Source organism: Cottoperca gobio, chromosome 11 (genome assembly GCF_900634415.1).
Source record: "Cottoperca gobio chromosome 11, fCotGob3.1, whole genome shotgun sequence".
Taxonomy (NCBI): domain Eukaryota; kingdom Metazoa; phylum Chordata; class Actinopteri; order Perciformes; family Bovichtidae; genus Cottoperca; species Cottoperca gobio.
Genome location: NC_041365.1, coordinates 7,411,732 through 7,431,905, shown reverse-complemented (window position 1 = coordinate 7,431,905; position 20,174 = coordinate 7,411,732). Strand labels below are relative to the sequence as shown.

At 42.3% G+C, this 20,174-nt stretch overlaps 1 protein-coding gene across 3 annotated transcripts in view; it reads left to right on the top strand.

The window, feature by feature from the left end:
• pag1 (phosphoprotein membrane anchor with glycosphingolipid microdomains 1) overlaps positions 1-11,208 on the top strand; it is a 46,635-nt gene extending 35,427 nt beyond the window's left edge. For all 3 annotated transcript variants that reach the window (XM_029443932.1, XM_029443931.1, XM_029443933.1), the window contains 5 exons: positions 1,716-1,812; positions 2,028-2,197; positions 2,682-3,113; positions 7,912-7,971; positions 8,261-11,208. In XM_029443932.1, coding sequence (XP_029299792.1) covers positions 1,716-1,812; positions 2,028-2,197; positions 2,682-3,113; positions 7,912-7,971; positions 8,261-8,608 — 1,107 coding nt within the window. In that variant the 3' untranslated portion in view covers positions 8,609-11,208. The remainder of the gene's footprint in view (positions 1-1,715; positions 1,813-2,027; positions 2,198-2,681; positions 3,114-7,911; positions 7,972-8,260) is intronic.
• Positions 11,209-20,174: the final 8,966 nt, after the last annotated feature.

Sequence of the window (20,174 nt, the reverse complement as noted above, 5' to 3'; positions counted from 1 at the left end):
CCCTTCCCTCACAAAACCTATTAATTCCTGTGACATTTATACAGTTTATGTATTTCATTGAGTCTGGATGTTTTATTAAAACCTCCACATCTCATGTTTTTGTGAGGACTGCGAGTCATTTTAAATCCCCAAACGTTTGCTCCAGAAATCTAAAATGATTAATTGCTCTACCATAAGCCCTGATCAGGATGTGGATGTAGAATAAAATAAGAATAGATGGAACTTGAATGATGCTGAGACTACTTTGTACCTTAGTCATTAAAATAATACAACAAAAATAATGACATAAGAGATATTTGGGACATAAAATAGTTAAAAGATTACATCATGGACCCCAGTAGTTATGAGCGTAATTGACCACTAGATGGGGCTGTGGAGCCTCTAAAACACAAAGTTCTGCTTAACAACAAACAAAGAATCCTGACTTGCAGAGGTTAATATATTTCACAGTTTTTCTAAACTCTTAGTCGTAACGGAGCGATATCTTTGCCTACAACAAACAGTGCAGTTTATTTTTAAAGTACAAGTTGATAAATCATGCCTCGATGTGGCAGGTGCTCAATGCAGTGTTAATTGGTGTAGTTTAATTTCAGCTCACTTGTAAGAGCTGCAGATTTTGCCATGTGATGTTAACGCATAGAGAAGCAGCCTTCAACTGGAAGACATGGTTTAAAGTAGGGGTTCTCAACGGGGGCCTTTCTGAAATATTGCTTCCTGCGTGACGTCCTCTGAAGCAATATTTCATAAAGGGGGGCATTCACGTGTCTTCGGGGGGCATTTGTTTGTACGGCCAGCGAGGTAATTCATAAACACACGCAAAAAATCTACTCTAAAAAAATGTATCTAGTCAGATATAGAATATAACCGGCGACTGGCCAAGGTCAGGGTTCCTTGAACACAACACGAGCGGACGTGTCATCACGTGGTCACGTTATGTCAAAAACTTCAATATTAAACGAGACGGTCATTGACATCAGCGAACGCAGCATGGCGAGCGCCTCAGACTTGTTGCTTTGTGCTCGTTTATTGTTGGATCACTTAATAAGAGTGCAACTTGTAAGGGACCTGGATAATGGATAGGGGGGCGCTGGCCCAAAAAAGGTTGAGAACCACTGGTTTAAAGGCTCAATGTAAAAAGAAATCTGCTCTGCTGAAGTGTCCTTGAGCAAGACTGAACCCCTGCCAGCTGCAGGGTTGTTGTTCTGTAGCTTGTTGTGTGTAGCTCAGCCTGTCATTAACCCAATTCCAATCAACTAAGATAAGAATAAACATTGAATCTTCATTAGGCATAAATCAGTTTTGTTTTTTACTCTCACAGAACTTGTTAGATATCTCTAGATGTCTTTTGTTTGTGGATAAAAATACTCTACATGTAATTAAGCATGCGGACCGTACTGATAATGAGCTTAAATTAAGATGAAGAACCTGAGAAAATGTTGCTGCAAATATCACAGTTCCCCAAAATGGGGAAGATCCTGAAAAATAATTTGCCGAACACATTACATTCTGCTGACAGTGGCTTTTGTGTTGCACAGAGGTGTGAAAGTCATTTACCCTGCACAAGCTGAAAGGTGCAGATTCATTTCAGTTCCCTTTTTAGAAATGTCACTTTTTGTCGTGTAATTGAAACCACCTCTAAGACAGGAATTTCTGTCAGTTTTGTCACCTCTAAATTCGGCCCAGCGGTGACAAACATCTTCTCCTATGTTGTGTAGGTGTCGGACAGAGACACGATCAGCCAATCAGCAGACAGTCCAGCGACGGACGTGGCCGTCAGCAGCTCTCACAATGGTCCTCTTACCAGCGGTACAAGTAAGTTAGCTTTAATTTAGCATGTCTTTGTTGTCTATGTAATTAACTATTTATCTATATATTTATCTATTTATATATATATATATATATATATAAAATGTTATTATATTTTCTTATGGGTAGGTACTAAATGTCAGTAACAGAAAATACATTGAAACCAACCAAATGAGAGGCTTTTTACTTCCTCTGATTCTGTCTTTCTTCTGCTCCCCCAGTCCTCACAGACACACAGGACGCCAGTCCCCAGCCGTCAGAGGAGATGCTCTCCAGCCAATCAGAGCTCAGGTCCTCTAAGTGTCCTCAGGACCGTGAGCTTCCCAGCATTCCTGCCAACAACGCCCTTATTGGGGATGGACCCCCACCCTCAGGGGACAGCACCTATGAGGTCAATGTTTAAAGTCACCTCACTAAGGCCGAATCATGTTGTCACCTGCACTGAGCTTAGTTGTGGCTGCTACAGGAGATTAAAGCGTTGATTGGCTGGGTTGGTGATTGATTGTTTGATTGATTGAGCTCAGGGTCAGAACCCATTGTATTTATATCGGGCTGCAACTAACGATTATTTCCATTTTCGATTTATCTGCCGATTTATTTTCTAGATTAATCAATTAATCGTTTGGGCTATAAAATCTCAGAAAAATGTCCATCCCAGTTTTCCAAAGTCCAACGGGTTGTCTTGTTTCAGTCCAAAACCCAAAGATATTCAGTTTAATATGATACAAAACAGAAAAGCAGGAAATCTTCATATTTGAGGCTGATAACCGTATTTTCTGCCATTTCTGGCATTAAAAATTACAATAAGGATTAAAATAGTTGGCGATTATTTTTGTGACCTAATCGTCGCAGCTTTATATGTATTTGATATCCAGGTGGTAAAGGAGATTGCAGTGGCATCACGTGACGTCAGCGTGGAAGACTCCCTGTACGAGACGGTCAAGGAACTCAAAGAGCCGCCCACACAGCTCAGCCTCCCCAACGGTACCATCCAGCTGAGCCCCGACGAACCTCCCCATCATCCCCCCGCCCTTCTCAACGGCCACCTCAGCCCCTGCACACCTGAGCGGGGGCCCCTGTGCGCAGGAGTGGAGTACGCCTCCGTCGACCTGAATAAGAAGAGCCGTCACAGCGCCGACATGGAGACCAAAAGGCGTTCTGATAATGCCAGCGTTCCCTCCCGCAAGCCTCTGGAGGAACCAGAGGAGGACTTGCCTCCTCCGGTACCAGAGAAGGTTCTGGATGAAAATGACAACCAGCCAGTGATGATGAATGGGCTGGCCGGGGCTGGCCTGCACAATGGAGAGGTGAGAATAGTGCGTTTAGTCGGCCAACATTTGCATAGTGCAGGTTAATTCCTCATTTAATGGAACAGGGAAAGAGGCAACGCAGAAGCAGAAAACTAATTAAAAATGTAATAGAAAATACATTTTTAAATGACAAAAACATTTTGAATTATTTATTCTCAGCCATAGACTGAGAAATAACCGGCACCCTTAATGTACTGGGTTTTGAATTTAGACACTGATCATCACTGCGTGTCTACGCTCTGAGTGTACCTATATACACTTTCTCTCATTGTCGAATATCCCAAGTTATCCCCCTCCCTAATAATTTATCTCCATATAAACCAGAGGTGGGTTATCACCGTCTAAAAGATCAAAGTAGTTGGCTTGAAAAAGAGAGATGAGCTGTGTCGCCACCACAATTATCATCTGCTAAACGTCTTGCTCAGTGCTGCTTTAGGGAAAATGACAGACCGAGAGAGGAAATGGTGTAGCAGTGAAGGGAGAAGAGAAGAACGAAAATGGGAGCTGGAGTGGGAAGAGAGTAATAGATGAAATAGAGATAGTGATACAGAGATGATGGGAGATGAGCTGAGAGGTCCTGGAGGCATAAAGGGTGAGAGAGAAATAAAGATTCAATACATGAAGCCATCTGTGGTAGAGAGGAGGGAAGAGAGAAGATAAAGAAGTGACAGCATTATAGAGAGGAGAAGGGCTGAAGGATGGAGATGTAAAGGAAAACAGACGTAAGGATAGAGGTGAAAAGGAGAAGAAAAGCGGTTCAGTGTCATGCACCGAGCAGAGCTGCTGCTCTCAGCGTGCTGCCCTTCACATGTGGAGATCCATCAGAGAAACACACAAACAGATCAACAAACACTTGCACACTCTCGCAGCTCAGAAAGAATTGCATCAGCAGCATGTGGCAGATTCTCTCTACACACTTTTCCCTCTCTTAAGGTCTGTTTTCTCCGTCTGTGTTACTTTCGCTTCTCCTATTATAAAGGATCATTATGGTTTATGGGAGGGTTGGCGGTGTTGGTCGGTCTGTCAGTTCCCTTCTTTGGTCCAGACTGAGGGATCTTAAGAAGCATGGGATGTATTGCCGTAAAGCTCGGTACAGATGTCCATGGCTCCCAGAGGAGGAATTGTAAGGACTTTTCCTTTAACACTACCATGAAGTGGAAATTTTTATCAATGAGATGTCTCAACCACTATTGGATGAATTGCCATGAATGTTTGGTACACACACATCCACGTCCCCCTCATAATTAATTGTAACAATTTGGATGATGCCACCACCCTCATCATAGCGCCATCGTCATGTAAACATCTCATCATCTATACGTTTCCTGTTTATGGCCAAATACCTGCAAAACGATTGACCTTCCTATCAACCTCAGCTAGCGGCTTGTGTTTGGTGCTAATCAGTGGCATGCTAACGCTCTAAACTACAATAGTGACATTTGTAAATATTAACCTGCTTGACATTAGCATGTTACCATTGTCATGGTAAGCATGTTAGCATGCTGTGGTTAGCATTGAGCTGTGCTTAAGGGCAGCCTCACATAGTTGCTAGCATCACAGTGAACAGACTGGCTTCCTTGTTCAACTTTGACCTACTTTACTCGCTGTACTTGTGCAATGAGGAATTCTTACCAACAATACAGGTGTCGTTCTCACTTTTGGTTTTACTTTCAATTAAAGTGGTTTAGATCTCAAAAAAGACTTCAGCCAAAGACCCCTTACAACATAGACATATAATATACCCGGGAGTCTGGGCCCCCTCATCTATATCCCTTGGAATAATTTATCGTAAACCAGAACTATCCTTTTTAAGATTTTTTTATCTTCTTGGTTCCCTTTTCCTCTATTCACATCCTCCTCCTCGCTTTATTTCTCTTCTCTTTTCATTCCCTCACCTTTGTCTCTGCTGTTGCCAATTAGTTAATCACCGCTTCCTAATTGGACAGCAGGAGAGTCTCGCCTCATCTGAACCTTGAATCTATGATGAAATACTGATCTATTCAGCTACAATACATCTCCAAACCAAAGTGGCAGGCAGCCACACACACACACACACACACACACACACACACACACACACACACACACACAAATATTATCATTAAAAAATGAACTCATTTATAGACGCAACCACATGTATCTTGTTGGCATGTCTAGTCAGCAATAATTCTGTTATTTCTCCCCATCCCCCCACATTACACACACACACACACACACACACACACACACACACACACACACACACACACAGACTACGCCATGTTTATGTTTACATAATTCTGCTACACATTGACTCCCTGGTGCTGATATAAGGTTAACCCTGAATGTATGAACAGGAGCTATCGGTGATTTGTCTTGTCAGAACAAGTGTGTGTGTGTGTGTATGTGTGTTGCGCGCACGCGCGTGTGTGAGTCTTGAGCGTGTGTGTCTTGAGCCTAGTGGGCGCCAGCTGGCCACTATCACTATGACAGTTAGTCTCGCTTCATGATGGATGATATGGGCTGTAGAAACTCTCTCTCTGTCTCTGTGACGCACATACACACACACACACACACACACACACACACACACACACACGCACACACACATCTGTGGAATCCCCTCAGGTAGTAGCCCTGTAAATGCTGCTCATACACACAGAGGCAGGCTTTCTCATATACACACATTTTTCCATACATACACCTGGGTTCTACTTAAACAGAGACACACACTCTTCTATTTCATTTGCAACCTCTCTGATCCTGTACAGTTGTAGTTATTTAACTGTCATGAACAGCAGTAACTGTCATTTGCCTACGCCCAGCCTGCCTGTGTGTCGCCTGTGTGCTTTTCATGTGAGGTACAGGAAATTAATTTGACCCAGTCAGTGATCTGCTGGGATTTACGCTGGTGACACGGTCCAGGTAAACTGCCATAGTCAGCACTGTTTAGCTGCTTATCGCTGAAGGGAATCACTATTGTTACATAGAGGATTTGAGTATGTAATATGTTTGTGTATAGATCATAATGTGAGTTAATGTTAATCTGGTTTATATCTACATATCTTTATGAACTTGTTTATGAACTTGAATGAGCATGTGCGAGACAGGGAATGCAGATAATCTGAGTTGATGTATTCATACTGATTTGTATGCACGTCAGCATGATATACACATTGACACCTGGGCCGTCCATCTTCCGAGGCCGCTATAATCGGCTTACTGTCATACTCTCATGTCCTGTATGTCATTGTGTCTTCTACGTACACATAAACACATTCCCATAATCCCGTCTCTCTCACACACACACACACACACACACACACACACACACACACACAAACACACACACACAAACACAAACACAAACACAAACACACACGCGCGTGCTCACACACACACGCAAACCCATCGCGTCTTATTGTAACACAAACATATTAATCTCTCAGTGTCTCGATGTGACAAGACAACAAACAAACGTCCACAGACTGTTCTAGGTCTTTATATTAGTTCATTATGCATGAAATAAAGTTTTTAAGACTCATATGCATCAAGCCCAGTTTAAATATGATCTTTACTGCTGACCGTGTGACTGACTAAATGGAAATTCCACTTCAATTAGCAGTGATACTTGAGCCAAAATTAAGCAGGCTGCAAATTAAATTAACAAATATTGTTAGACGCAATCAGAGCTGCAGTGGCCGGGTCAAGTCACCTGCATCCATGTTTCATACGCAGACTCCTCCAGGGCGTTCTGCCTAATTGGTCGGCTAATTGAAAAATATTATAAAGGCATCTGCTGCGTGTGTTTAATCTATAAAAGTAATCATGTCTCCAATCATGCATTCTGCATAAAGTAATCATATTGATTTAGTTTTTTTGAGAAAATGCCAGGGAAACGTGTATCCGCACGATGACACTGTTTTTCATTCAGTAGATAAGCGTTGCTTGTGTGGCGAGCACAAAGTACTCTGCCTCAACAAATGAACAGCTTTTCCTTTTTAAAATGCATTAGCATTGACCTTGGTACATTCAGATAATCACTCATCTGAATGTATTCCTTGCATCAAGTCAGAAAAAGAACACAAAAATCAATGTTTTCCTCTCTGAGAAGTGTGGAATAAAAATAACGTCAAAGCTGGCAGGGATATTGAGGTTCTTGTTAGACTCCTGAGGGGTTCGGCGCTGTTGTCACATGTGCGTTGTTGATTAATGGCTCCCTCGTCGATCAAAAGGAGACGGAGGCTGTGCACAAACACATCACACTCTCTGTCACTGAATATTGACAGTCATTTTCTTAATGATTGTTATGGTTATGTACAACATGTAGCTTCATATGTATCACAGCAGAAACGGCAAATGCAGAGCTTGTTTTTCTCCCACTGCTGGGAATAATTTAGAAGTTCACTTTATTGATCGGTTACCGTGCACTTTCTTAAGCCATTGAAATAGATTTTCCACCGGTGTTTGTTTCTGTCAATAGTTTGCCGGCATGTTTTAGTCATGCAGATCAATAAGAGCTGCAACCACGTCTCACTCGCATTCCCTCAAAGTAGTCCGGAACAACTCACTAAGATTCATTATTACAGCTTGATGAGAACTGGTTAAACCTTAAAACTTAACATTTTAACAACAAGAAGATGCCACCAAAATTACTAAAAAATAAATGTGGGACAACCCCTCAAATGTTCCCATCAGCCATTTTCAGGAGAAGTAAGCAACCACTTTGTAGTTTTAAACATCTGATTCTGCGCTCAGGCTTCTCATACACTATGACCCATATCTAAATCTATCTTTTTGTTCTTTTCTCCTCCAGTTACACTCCCCTCTGTCTCCTGCACCAGGGTTCGGCAACCACATTCTGTCAGACAATGAGGTAAGTGTGTGTTAAACTCCCTTATTCCCAAAACTGCCGTCTCCTCTCCCGAGACAGCAGCACTTTACTCTGAGAGTGCCAATGCTCCGAGCACCAAAAACATGAAAGAAAGTTGAAACTGGTAAAGGAGTCACACAACATCAGACAATACGCTATGAGGGGAAAAGCTTACATGGATCTTTTGGTACAAATGCATCACGTTCCTGTCATCTTAATAAATGTAGTTGTGTTTATGATACTTTTACACAGAATAAGGGCAACTCACATGCGTTTCTTCTCTGTATTTCAGTCAGCAGTGTACTCTACAGTCAACAAAACAGAAACTGATGCTGTGAACGAGGAAGACACAGAGCACGACTACAGCAGCATCGCAGAATTCAAAGGTCTCGTAACGGCCTCTTCCTCTAGTGACCTCTACGCCACTGTCAGAGATATCTACGCCCAGCCCGATGAGCCCCAGCCGGGGGAAGACCCCCTCTTGGACAGCACAGATCCCGGCTACGAAACCATCCGCATCCGAAAGACTAGTAGCTCGGATGATGACCAAAGGGCGGAGGGGTCAGACGCTGCCAAGGTAGAGCCCGACTACGAGAGTTTCGGAGAGTTGGGTCTGGGACGGGAAACGTCCCGCCTCTGAGATCTTCCCCTCATCGCATTAGGCTGTGGCGGTGTGGGAGAAACCTCCTCTCTGACATCTTACAGACGTCACTGCAGTGCTTTGAACCTGCTACCAAGCATGCTTTTGGTGCATGCCTTGGGGGAAATGGCAGAAAATGGTGCACCACAGCATCCATCAACAATGCATGAGTGTCCTCTTTACAGCTTGGGTACGGTTTATCATAACTGAACTTTTAATTTATCAACCACAGTGAATGTCATTGGTACTGGTCGGCCGTAAATAAACTGCAGTGCCTCAGTTATTGGGCATTAATCATGTGGATGAGTGCACTTTGGATCATCATTGAAAACCTCTTTTGTCTTTTTCACAGGGCATATCATGGACACATTTAACCACACTTGATTGTGGAAAAAGATTAAATAAATAAACAAATAAATATCAAATCACAATATACATGCAGCGTTGTAAGGTTTAGCTGAGGATACGATCAGTGCCTGTGATATAAAAAAGATACCAAGAATTTATTGCCATATAATCATGAAATTCATGCACTTACTGTACATATGAAGGTATTATTTCCCACTGCAGCTGCTAGTGGCTCTCTAGCTTCTTCTAGGTGACTCAGTGTCATGTTTTATTGAGGTGTCAGATGATGCATTTCTAGCTATGCTTTGTCAGGTTGTGCAGCACCTCCACTTTCCATTCTCTGCTTGAAATTCATGTTCATGGGTTTTAGGCATTGAAAGCAAAAGCCAGGAGTATCTGTGACCAAATGGTTAGCTGAAAGAATTCCATATTTTACGCCTCAAAATAAAATTGAGGACTTTTTGATGAAGGGAAATAAAGCGAACCCACATGAGCTTTTACAATACACTTTTAAAGCGTTTTTAAACGTTTTACAGTCCATGTCAACCTTTTTTTTGTGAAATTCATATTTATTTGAAGATGCATATTGATGTGTGAATGTGAAATGTTACACACTTACGTAGTATGTCTGTGAGAGAAAAGTACATAGTGTTTTCTAGAAGTTTCTAGCATTTTTATTGAGATACTAAATGAAAGGTGGTTGTGAAGTTATGACAGTTGTAAAGGTACGCTTTCCCCTGACTTTATTTTTTATTTGTAAGAATTCATTGTATGAAAAAAAACTAAAAACATGATGAGAACATATATTCTTTTTTTTTTTTTCATTTTGCACAGGGTTCAAAACTAATTAAAAAGAGGTGTAACATGATAAAGTGACGAACGTACGTTGTTAAAACCAATTCAACTGTACTGTTTTGGTAGTCATGTTATTTTGAGCCTACTCTTGGTACAGTAAACAGCCTTCAGTTGGCATCCCGGATGATCTCAAAGCACAAGGTTTAATATCACGGTACTGCATTTATATACAGCTTATTGAAAGCATCATCACAATCTAGCTTCAGCTCTGCACAATTTGAATATCTAAAGCGTTTTAACTTAGTAGCACTCTGTCTGTTTGTAGCTTGTACTGACGACATGCCAACCAAGGCTTGTATATACTTAGAGCACTATTTTAACCAACTGTTATTCGCTGGATGTTTCATGTAAGCTTTTACTTATTTGTACAATGTCCAGAGTGGTATACTTTTTTAAATAAGTCTGTTAAGAGCACTGATGTATGTCTGCCTTGTTTAAGGAAAACTGAAAACAATGGCTTTTTTTTTATTTTATTGTAACTCAAAGTTGCTAAATAACTTTTGAGTTGTGAGAAGTAGTAACCAATCAAATGTCAGAAATATGGTACAATGTTTTTGGTACATGCATTTTAAGAAACAGTGAGTGTGGTACTTGTATTATTATTTTTTAATGAATTAATGTGTCAATACTGTTGTTTGATGTTACTTTTCAAATTGAACAGGGCCAATACTTTTCTTTGCTGTAAATATCTCGTTTACTGCTACAGTATTTCCCGTCTTTGGAGAAAAAATAATTGTTGTCATCTGTTTCCACCGACATTACAACATTACAGCATCTCCAGCCTTAGTTCATGTTTCATGAGACATGCAGGAGCTTGTTGGTGGTTTAGACAAAGACAGCTAGCCCGCGCTGACTGGTAACAGATTCATAAATTACACCAGACATTTCAAATGCTGTAACATCTCCCAGCAATGCTACAGTGAAAGAGGAAAAACGGGTAAATGAAGCCCGGAAAGAAAAAAGTTTCTGCAAAGAGGTAATTATCATTGTCATTAACACTCCCAAATCTTACCAGGGCAACACACACACACGCACACACGCACACGCACACACACACACACACACACAGTTAATAGATAATTCCCTAAAATCACTTATTCTCTCTAGCTGTCTTGTTCATACAAACAGACATTTCCCTTCAGGGAATTGGGGTGTCTTGGAGGTCCGGAGATGCTCCCTCACTGCCTCTCTTTCAGCTCCACTACTCCTGTAATGAGACCATTTGTTCCCCCTACAACCAGCAGACAACTGGATGGTGACACCTGCCTTTGATCACAGGGTGAAGCCTATTTTGGAAATTATGTTCATATCTGTCACTCCACTCTGTCTGGTTTCCATTCTCTGCATGTAAATATTTTATGACATGAATTGTTCTATTAAAATATATATATAATAAATAGTGTCATTTTGTCCTTTTATTTGATTGGGCGCTGTCATGTAGAAAGATTATAAACTACATATGAATTTTCTAAAAACATTAAGTTTGACATTAATGAGGCTATTTTTTACATCCGTTGGTACATTCTCACTGGCAGATAATCGCAATGAATTAATTATTCTCCTGCTAAACTTGATTCATCACTATCTAAACACGGAGCCTTTTTTATCAAAAGGAACATGTTCATCACATATTTCTCAGAGAGCAGCGAATTGAGTCACATTGTGAGATCACACTTTAGGTTTATTATTTAGTGCAGGGTGTAGCTTGCTGTGATGTGCAGTGTTGAGATGAAAAGCTCAGTTAAAAGAACAATAGGACTGCTGGCTTATTGTTATTACCCTGTAGCATAAAATAAAGGTATCACCGTATGAATGTAATGATACACATTAATGGAAATTGTACCAACAAATTGATATTAAAGGGTTAGTGTAATAAGCTAAGGCTTCAGCCTACACCCTTTCGATCAGTATACATTTGCTTTGGTTTGTCACTTTCAAAAGTAATGACTTATTGTTTAAAACATTTTATGTGTGTATTTGAGTTGTATAAGCAAAAACAACATAAGATACATTTAACAGTACTACTAGCAAGACTGACTTCTCGTTAAAAATCTAAATAAGCTAAATTTAGTATTTGCACATAAAGCACTTTATAGCATTGTTTATCTAAATGATGGCTAAGATTTGGTTAGCTCTTGTCTGGGCATATAGCCTATGTGCAGGGTTGATGTTGGCGTATGTTCACCCCAGTGCCTAAAACGTGGCATGCTAGGTAATGGCGACCCCATAAGAAATCAAATAACCTGTTGTGTTTACATTCACAAAAACAAGACAAGACTAGTTTATTACTTTTATTTTAGAAGCAGATCATAGTAATTTAGAAATCCCATGGCACCTGGAAAGTAGGCTACACGCGTTTAAAAACTAGGTTACAGCATACAGCCTGTCTGTCTGGTAAAAGTTTTCTTTTCCGTAGCCTAAATTCCCCTTTTCCCTTTCAATCCTTCTGCCATACCGCCTCCCCTCTCGTTTCCTCTCCATCCTTGCGTCATTGTTTTGAAAAGAGCATCCTCCCGGCTTGCGTTACCTTCTGTTGGAGGAGAAGGGGGAGCGGTGGGGGCTTGTGGAGGCGTGTGCTGCACCGACCAATTACAGTCCGGCTTGGTCGCCGGACCGCACATGTTTACAGGCAGCATTCCGCCGGTAGAGGCTCTGCTCGGTCGGAGCCACGCCCGGACTGGAGTTCACAGTAGTCGGAGCTGGAGTCACGTAACGGCCGTGTTTTCGACCGTTTTCAACATCTGCGTAGGGATGGCGATGTATAAGGCCCGAGTGAAGTAAAATAATTCAACACATTTGCTTCCGTTAATCGATGTCCAAGTCGTTAATTCACGGATAAGCTGAATATTTGTCAAATCGTGTACAAACGTAATTTCGGTTCTTGTATTTAATGATGCTTCCATGTTTTCCCGCCGTCCTCTCAGCTCGCAGGGAGCAGTGGGGAAAACAAACTGGTCGAAGGGAGGAAGATTGGTAGCCGGTTGGCTGTGGAGGTTGTTTAGCGGCGAATGAATCGTTTTGTGTTGTCGGCTTTTGTCGAGCGCTAACTCAAAGTTCTCCTTCAGTTTTCGGTGCTTTTCACTTTGGTACATTTAGGACGCTGTTAGGAGCATTCGCCCTCCGATTATGTTGCCGCTTTCTAACATTTTATTAGGACTGTTGGAGCGCGTAGTCTACCCGCTGCGGTTTTGTGTTTTTATCGACGTTGTTTACTGGTTGAAATTCGACGTTTAATGATTTAAATTCACCGGTTCGCCGGCTCTGAATCCAGTGAGACACTTTTAGACATGCATACGAGGCGTTTGGTGAAGCGCTCGATCCTCGGCAGCTGTGTTTATGCGCCGAGTCCGACGGGGGACGGTGCCCCGGTGACAGGAGTGGTCCAGGCTGTCAAGCAGGAAAACAGAGACGTCTCGACCGTAGGAGTCCGGCGCAGCGTCTACACCGTGCTCATGCAAGACGGGAGCCTCAAGGAGTTCTCCGAGGAGGAGATATCCGCGGGATTCATCAACACTGCAGCCAAAGGACCGCTGAAGTCCAGTTTGAAGGTGTGTGCGAGCGGCGCCCCGGCCGGCAGGCAGCGCTTCACTGTTTTTGTTGTGCGGTTTTTTGCAGCGTTAACCGCTTCCTGCACGGAGCGGATAACGCTGCCGCTGCCGCTGCTGCTGCTGCTGCTGCCACCGATGTCAAATGTAACCAGCTTGGACAAAACCAGCATCATTCAGAATAGAAATAATTAAAATTCGCTTGCATATTGCATTAAATAACGGACTGTCATGATATTTGGCGACATCAGATATATGGGACAAAGGCCTTGATAGGGCCTGCGCAATGTTTATGTGGGCTAGTGGGTGGGTAAGCCGAGACAAACAAACACGCTCTGACTGCAGCGTTTTAGACTGATGTTCAGTCACATAGGTTTATGATATTACATTTAATACAATTCTTCTCCCTGTGCCACGCAGGCCCACTTGCAATTAGTTAAATTGACATCTTGGTATGTTTGCACTCATGTGTACACACACGTCTATGTATGAATGTGAAGGAGCCCCAGGCAAAGTATGCGGGCTGCCACTGAACCCCCCCCCCCCCACAAGTGTTACTCTCGCTCCTCCCAAGGAGTTACACACCTTTGTCAAATGGCTTGTTGGTCCAGACGTCAGTGGCTGGTGGCTACTGCCCTTCCTCCATCATTGCGGTGTTTCATGTTTGTGTTGGGACCGTCTCCTCCATTGATGTGTGGACAAATCTGGCAGCCAATCAGATTCTGTCCAGGACCATGTCCCTACAGTAGTTCAGATCATTCAGAGGTTCAGGCAAAACTATATATTTTAAGTGGCAGCGTCTCCAGACGGCTCACTTCAAAAGAAGCTCGGGGCCATTGCGTCGACCAAATGACTAGTAGTAAGATTTGGCCAAAATAAGCTAATCTCTGCCTCCATCGTTGCACTGGAAACATCTTGGTCCCATTCCCCACCAATGGAACAAAGATGGCCTTCGCATTAACGGGCTGTCGAAGATTCTTAGCCCAGGTCTGTCTTTGCTTACCTTTTGCATACTGGTGCTGTGGCCGCGGACGTGGAGAAATGGAGGTGCTATATTCCCATTCTGTTTCTCCCATGTTGTCCTCTGATCATATTAACTCCATTTTGTACACAATGTTATGCTGTAGAACATGAAAATAAAAACACCCTGCCTCAAGCCTATCAAGTGTCCAGACACGAGTTAGTGAGGGGGTCGCCCCGAATCCTCTGTTCTCTTAAGTTTTGATGCTTTTATTTTGGTGACTAGTGCTCATTGCTGTCTCCCCATTTTGTAATATATTGCTGCAAAACTTCTTCTCTGTGATCACAGAAGTATTTTCCATATAACCCCAAACAACAAAGAAATTCAATAATCAGCAAATGGTTCATTCTTGACCTCTGAAACAGATGAACAGTTTCAGCTCGAGGTCCATTTACCCGCTTGTTCTGGAGCTTTCGACCGTATCACACAGTCTTCATCGGTACATTTAGTTTCACCAGTTGTCATTGAACTGCACAGATGTTCAAACTTTACATGTTTCTTTGATTTCATAAGAACTAAGAAAACTCATTCTGCTGATGAAGCCCATGTGATGTTGTTGAAAGCTCCAGAAGGAGTGTGTAAATGGGCCCAGTGTTAAGATAGTTTCGTCAGATAATATACACATTTTATTTTCCAAATACATTAAACAAGACAAGCTTGTAAGAGCGACACAAAAATGCTCACAAATGCACAGTAGGTCTGTACCCAACAGATGAACATGCTGTGAGATGTTTGGGATGTTGGATCATTTTCTTCCTCTTGGCCTGAGTTTGATATTTTGACACCCTAATGATGCCATATGGCTTCATGCTCCTGATCTGATCATCTAACTTATTCACATTAGAGCCGAAGTGCGCTCTCAGCCCTGCAACCTGGGGGGAGTGAGCAGCTAAACACGAGTATAGATAAATATGTGTTCGCACAGCAGAATTAAAACTGTGGCATCAAAGAGCCACAATAGGCGGTCGTGTTGCTCTAGTGAGAGTGATATGATTACTTATGAGGACTTGTTTTTCCCCTCAAATGGAGCGACTGCTCTGGCTTTTGTTCTCTGCTGTGTTTACCCCACGCCTCCGCCGCTTATTAAAGGTCTGAGCGTTCAGCTGTGATTTATAAGATGAATAAAACAAGATAGCGTTATTCTGCTTACGGACGGTATAAAAATCAACTCTTGTGAGTTACGAGGGACCCTCAATGTATATGTCCTGACACACACACACACACACGTTATGTCCATGCACGTTATTGTCCAGCGTAGCTACTGAGCAGTGATGGCTTTAACAGCACTTCATATGTTGACAGTTTTATAAGCATTCATGGTTTATGTACCTGAGATCAATGTTTCATACATGACAAGACTTGTTTGTGACAAGAGGCTGACACTGATTACACCTTATATCATCCAAGTATAGGTCAATATATGCTACAATATACAGATTAAGCTGCAGCACAGTATATCTAAACTACAGTATCAGTGTGTATCAGTATATTTATGTGACATCCCCTGACTTCAATACTTCTTATTTCCATATTTATTTGCAGTCTGCTCCAGACGTTGAAGTGAGAGTGACGGGTTGTCCTTCAGTCAGGTGTGCGGTTGCAGATTAGCCGGCCATGCAGTCCTAGCAGGCGATAAAGCATGTCAGCAGATGCCCACAGAGTTGTTATCTGCCCCACTGGCCTGCAGTGGCTGCACACAGACTCTTCTGTGTTCTGCGGAAAGATAGCACTCAACAATAGTCTGGCAGCAGGTGGCGCTCTGGAGTCAGACGCCGTATGAAAATGACTGGAAATGTAATTAAATTTGTTTAAAATTGTACTTCAAAACACAGAAATGTGCACAGGGGAGTTTACCTGAGTAGTCATAGCGTTGCCTTGCATGACCCTGGGTATAGATTAAGTAGCAGTGTGTCTTCAGAGATCCCAGCAACTGTGGGGCTAGTTTCTATGGCAACCATGCTGACAGCCATGTTTATGCGGCTCGTAGCCGGGGCATGGGGGGGTGGTGTTGTCAATAAAAAGAGGAGGGACCCTTTATCCTTCATTCATTCATTCAGGAATGTGAAGGAGGAGGAGGGTTGAAAAGTGGATGAAATGGCTTCTGCAAACACTCTGGGGCAGTTCTTTTTGGGGGGGGGGGGCTTCCCCTTAAACATTAATAAAAAGTCCTTAGTATGTCTTTCCAGGCGCTGCTTCGCCCCCATTATGGAGGAGTACAGTAGTCCTGAATGTGCCTTGATGAGCGTAGAGTGGACCACGTTGTGTCTAGACTCTCTGGAGGTGTGAAGGGCCACGGCGACGATGGTGGAATGTCTCTGGTGCTGGCGAGTCTGAGTTCTGCTTTCTATACCTATAATTCAAAGATTTGTGATACAAAGAAATGTCCTGTGAGTTGCGCTCAGAGGCCCCTTTGGCCTCAGTTCTAGAAAGATGTTGCATGAGTGACTTTTCTACTCTTTGCTGTAACTTGTAAACACTTTTTTGATCCAAACGTATGACGATACTGTTTCAATTCGTTTTCTTTTGTCTTTCACACATTTTCCTTTTCTTTGTTTTCCCAAACATGACTCCTCTCTCCCTTTCGTACAAGGGCTTGTAGATAAATGTATGTCGATGTGAAGAGTCGCTGTCGTGGTGCAATGTGCAAACCGCCTGTGAAACAGTCAGTGAGACGATCCGTTTTCTAGGGATTCCCACAGAAACCTGCTTTGGGTGAATGATAATAAGGCAGGTAGAGAGAATGGAAACATTAAACAGCCTGGATTCAAATTTAGATTATGCATAATATTTCAATCCTAAACATTTAAGATGATTTCAGCTCACAGCTCTTTCAGTTTTAACTTGAATATGCAACACAGAGACTCTCTTTAAACTGCATCCTCTCGTTGGCTGTTTTATCTTATTACAATCATGTAGACCTCAAGAACTCAATGACTGTCGCACTGGATTTTTACACTCTTTTTTCAAACAGTATAAGTACTATATGCTCTGGTCTTACTGTATTTTTAATACTGCATGTGCATGCAAATAAGGAAATGATGAGATACATGACTTTATATAAATGTGCTCTATTTGTGCGTTGGCGTCCATGATGAGTTGGGAGCAGCCTCAGTAAGCTTCTATTTTATTTCAGCCGCACACTATATTGTGCTTTTCAAAACTTAATTTTGCTCTACAAAGACAGATGTCTCGTGTTTTCTAATCTGTAAAAGAGAGTGGAAAGTACCTGTGATTCCCTGCTGGCACGGACCAATTTGTCACAGTCTGAGTGAAGCTCTCCATCCTTGTTGTGTGTGTATCAACAGTTAGGCGGTCCCGGGGGAGTTGAGCGGGATGCTTGTGGAAGACGGATCACTAGAGGAGGCTGTGCACTAAAGCCTCTCAGTAAGTGAGGGGAACAGTGCCAGCTGGAGATATGAAGAGGTCTAAAGTGTGAAGTCTCAGTTCTTCCTCCACCTGCATCCTGCATCCCCCACCCTCTGCTGAAAACACACAGGGAGCTTTAACAGGAAGATATTCTCTGTGTGTAATCACATGAGGCCAAAACCCTGTGGTACTTAAACAATAAGAAATGAATTGCTTATACCACATGCAGTATGATACTATCCCCCTCCAGGAGGTAACCACAAGCACTTCAGTATTTAAGACTGGAGTTGGCTGCTCTCCACCCTGACATGGCCGGCACAGTATGTTGCGTTTTATATCCTCTTGAAGCCTCTAAATGTAAATGTTTTATATATGTTTCCAGACTGTAAATCATAGATGCAAAACATTCTCCAGATGCTCACATGAACAACACATTAGGTGAGACAAATGGTTGTAAACTGTTAACATTACATTGACTGACATAAACAGGGAAGATGTTTTTTTTGGGGGGTAGCCTGCTGTTTCTGTGCTGAGGGGAAGCTCACGATGTCGTTTCATGAGCAGCGTCAGTTCAGCTTTTGGTGCAAGTCATTGAGAAAGTTTGACATTTGGGGTAAAAAATGCTTATTTATGTCCTTGCTGAGAGTTAGATGAAAAGAGTCATGACACTTTGCTAAATATAAAACCACACAGCAGCCAGTTAGCTTAGCTTAAAGACTGGGGGAAATGGGGAAACAGCTAGCCTGGCTAGCAAATTGTAATGAAACCCACCGACCAGAACCTTAAAACTCACAAATTAACACATTTTATCTTTTCAACAATTAGCCGTCGTGTGCAGAACTATTTGTTAGCTCTGAGACGTGCTGCTGGCCAACTAGCATTACTGGTCTAAACCAAGAAATAGTCCAGCACATAGAATTAATCATATACTTTTTTATAAAAAGCGGATTAAACGTAAGAAATAAAGATATATTTGTGTTAATAAGTGAGATTAAAGAGGTGCCGTTGGGCAAGCTGACCGGCTGCTGGCTCTAGCTATATATGTATTGTGCATATATGAGCGGTATCGAGCTTCTGGTCTAACTCTCAGCAAGATAGCAAATAAGCATGTTTCTCAAAATGTACAATTATTCCTATAAAGATTTGCCTCATAGGTAGCGTAGGTGAGCACTTAGTGCAGGACAGGAAGAGGCCTAATCTCCCTCAGTGTGTCTTCTCCAATCAGTATCATTTACTTCAAATATCTGATCCTAACAAAGAAATCATGTGGGAGAAAGTTTCATTGTGCTGAAGGCTGAGAAATTATTAATGACATCAGAGTGCTCTGATACCTTAAACACTGTCAGCTCCAATAGGAAAATACTTGTCCCCCCAAAGCCTCTCTTCAACACTCTGCTTGTTTCATATTTATGTGGAGAGCATTTTAAACTACGGGATGAGCTCCAGTAGGTGTACTTCCTCCGGGTCATCAGGAGTACCAGTCTTCATGGTGTCTTATGATTGCACAATGAATGACAGCAACAGCAACATTTGTGTCAGTCTGCATCATTTACCAAAAGTGGAATTTATGAAGCAAGCATTTAAATATGCAACTAAATATCTCAGCTGCAAACATTTGTCGCCTGAGCTTAATTTTTCATAAATACCTTTTGGGCAGGACTTCTTTCACTGCACGCATGCATAAGCTCAAATCACACAGCCAAGACTCCTCCACACACACGCACAATATGAGTGAAAGAGGTGTGAAAGCCAACTGTGTGGATCATGTCATCGGGGCAATATGTGCCCGTGTTGCTCGACATATGTCCCCGTAGCTTCAGGTCTAATCCTGTGATGATGTGAAGAGTTTGCTGGTGAGAGCTGCTCGCATCTCTCCAGGCCGCTGGGTCAAACACATAGCATTGAATGTTTGTGTGTGTGTGTGTGTGTGTGTGTGTGTGTTTGCAGCTTGAGATGATGGAGTGTGTGTTTCACATGACCGCCCAAGGTATTTCCCATCTGCTCAATGTAGCATTAACAGCTCCTACTGTTTGTCTGTGTTTGTGTGAGGAAAGAGTGAGCATAAAAGCTCACTGTGCATGTGTGTGTGTGCACCTCTACATAAATGCACGTTTCAATGTGCAAGCTGTCATACCTCATGCATTATCAACTATTACATTGACATAGCATAATAAACCTCCCCATGCTGCTTTTCAGACCAGTCAAAGCCTGTGTGCTTCATTTTCATAAACACTGGAATCTGCAGAGCACCGCCCTCCATCACACAACCAAAGTGAAATGTAAGGAGCCCATAGTTTACGATGCGAAACATAGATTCACATTGCATGTGCTTTAAGTTCACTGACATTTTACATGATGCAGTGATTGTAGAGATGCTTATCCAGGCTGTGGAGACTTTGAGGTGTTTGAGGCGTTTGTGCAGCAGGTTAAG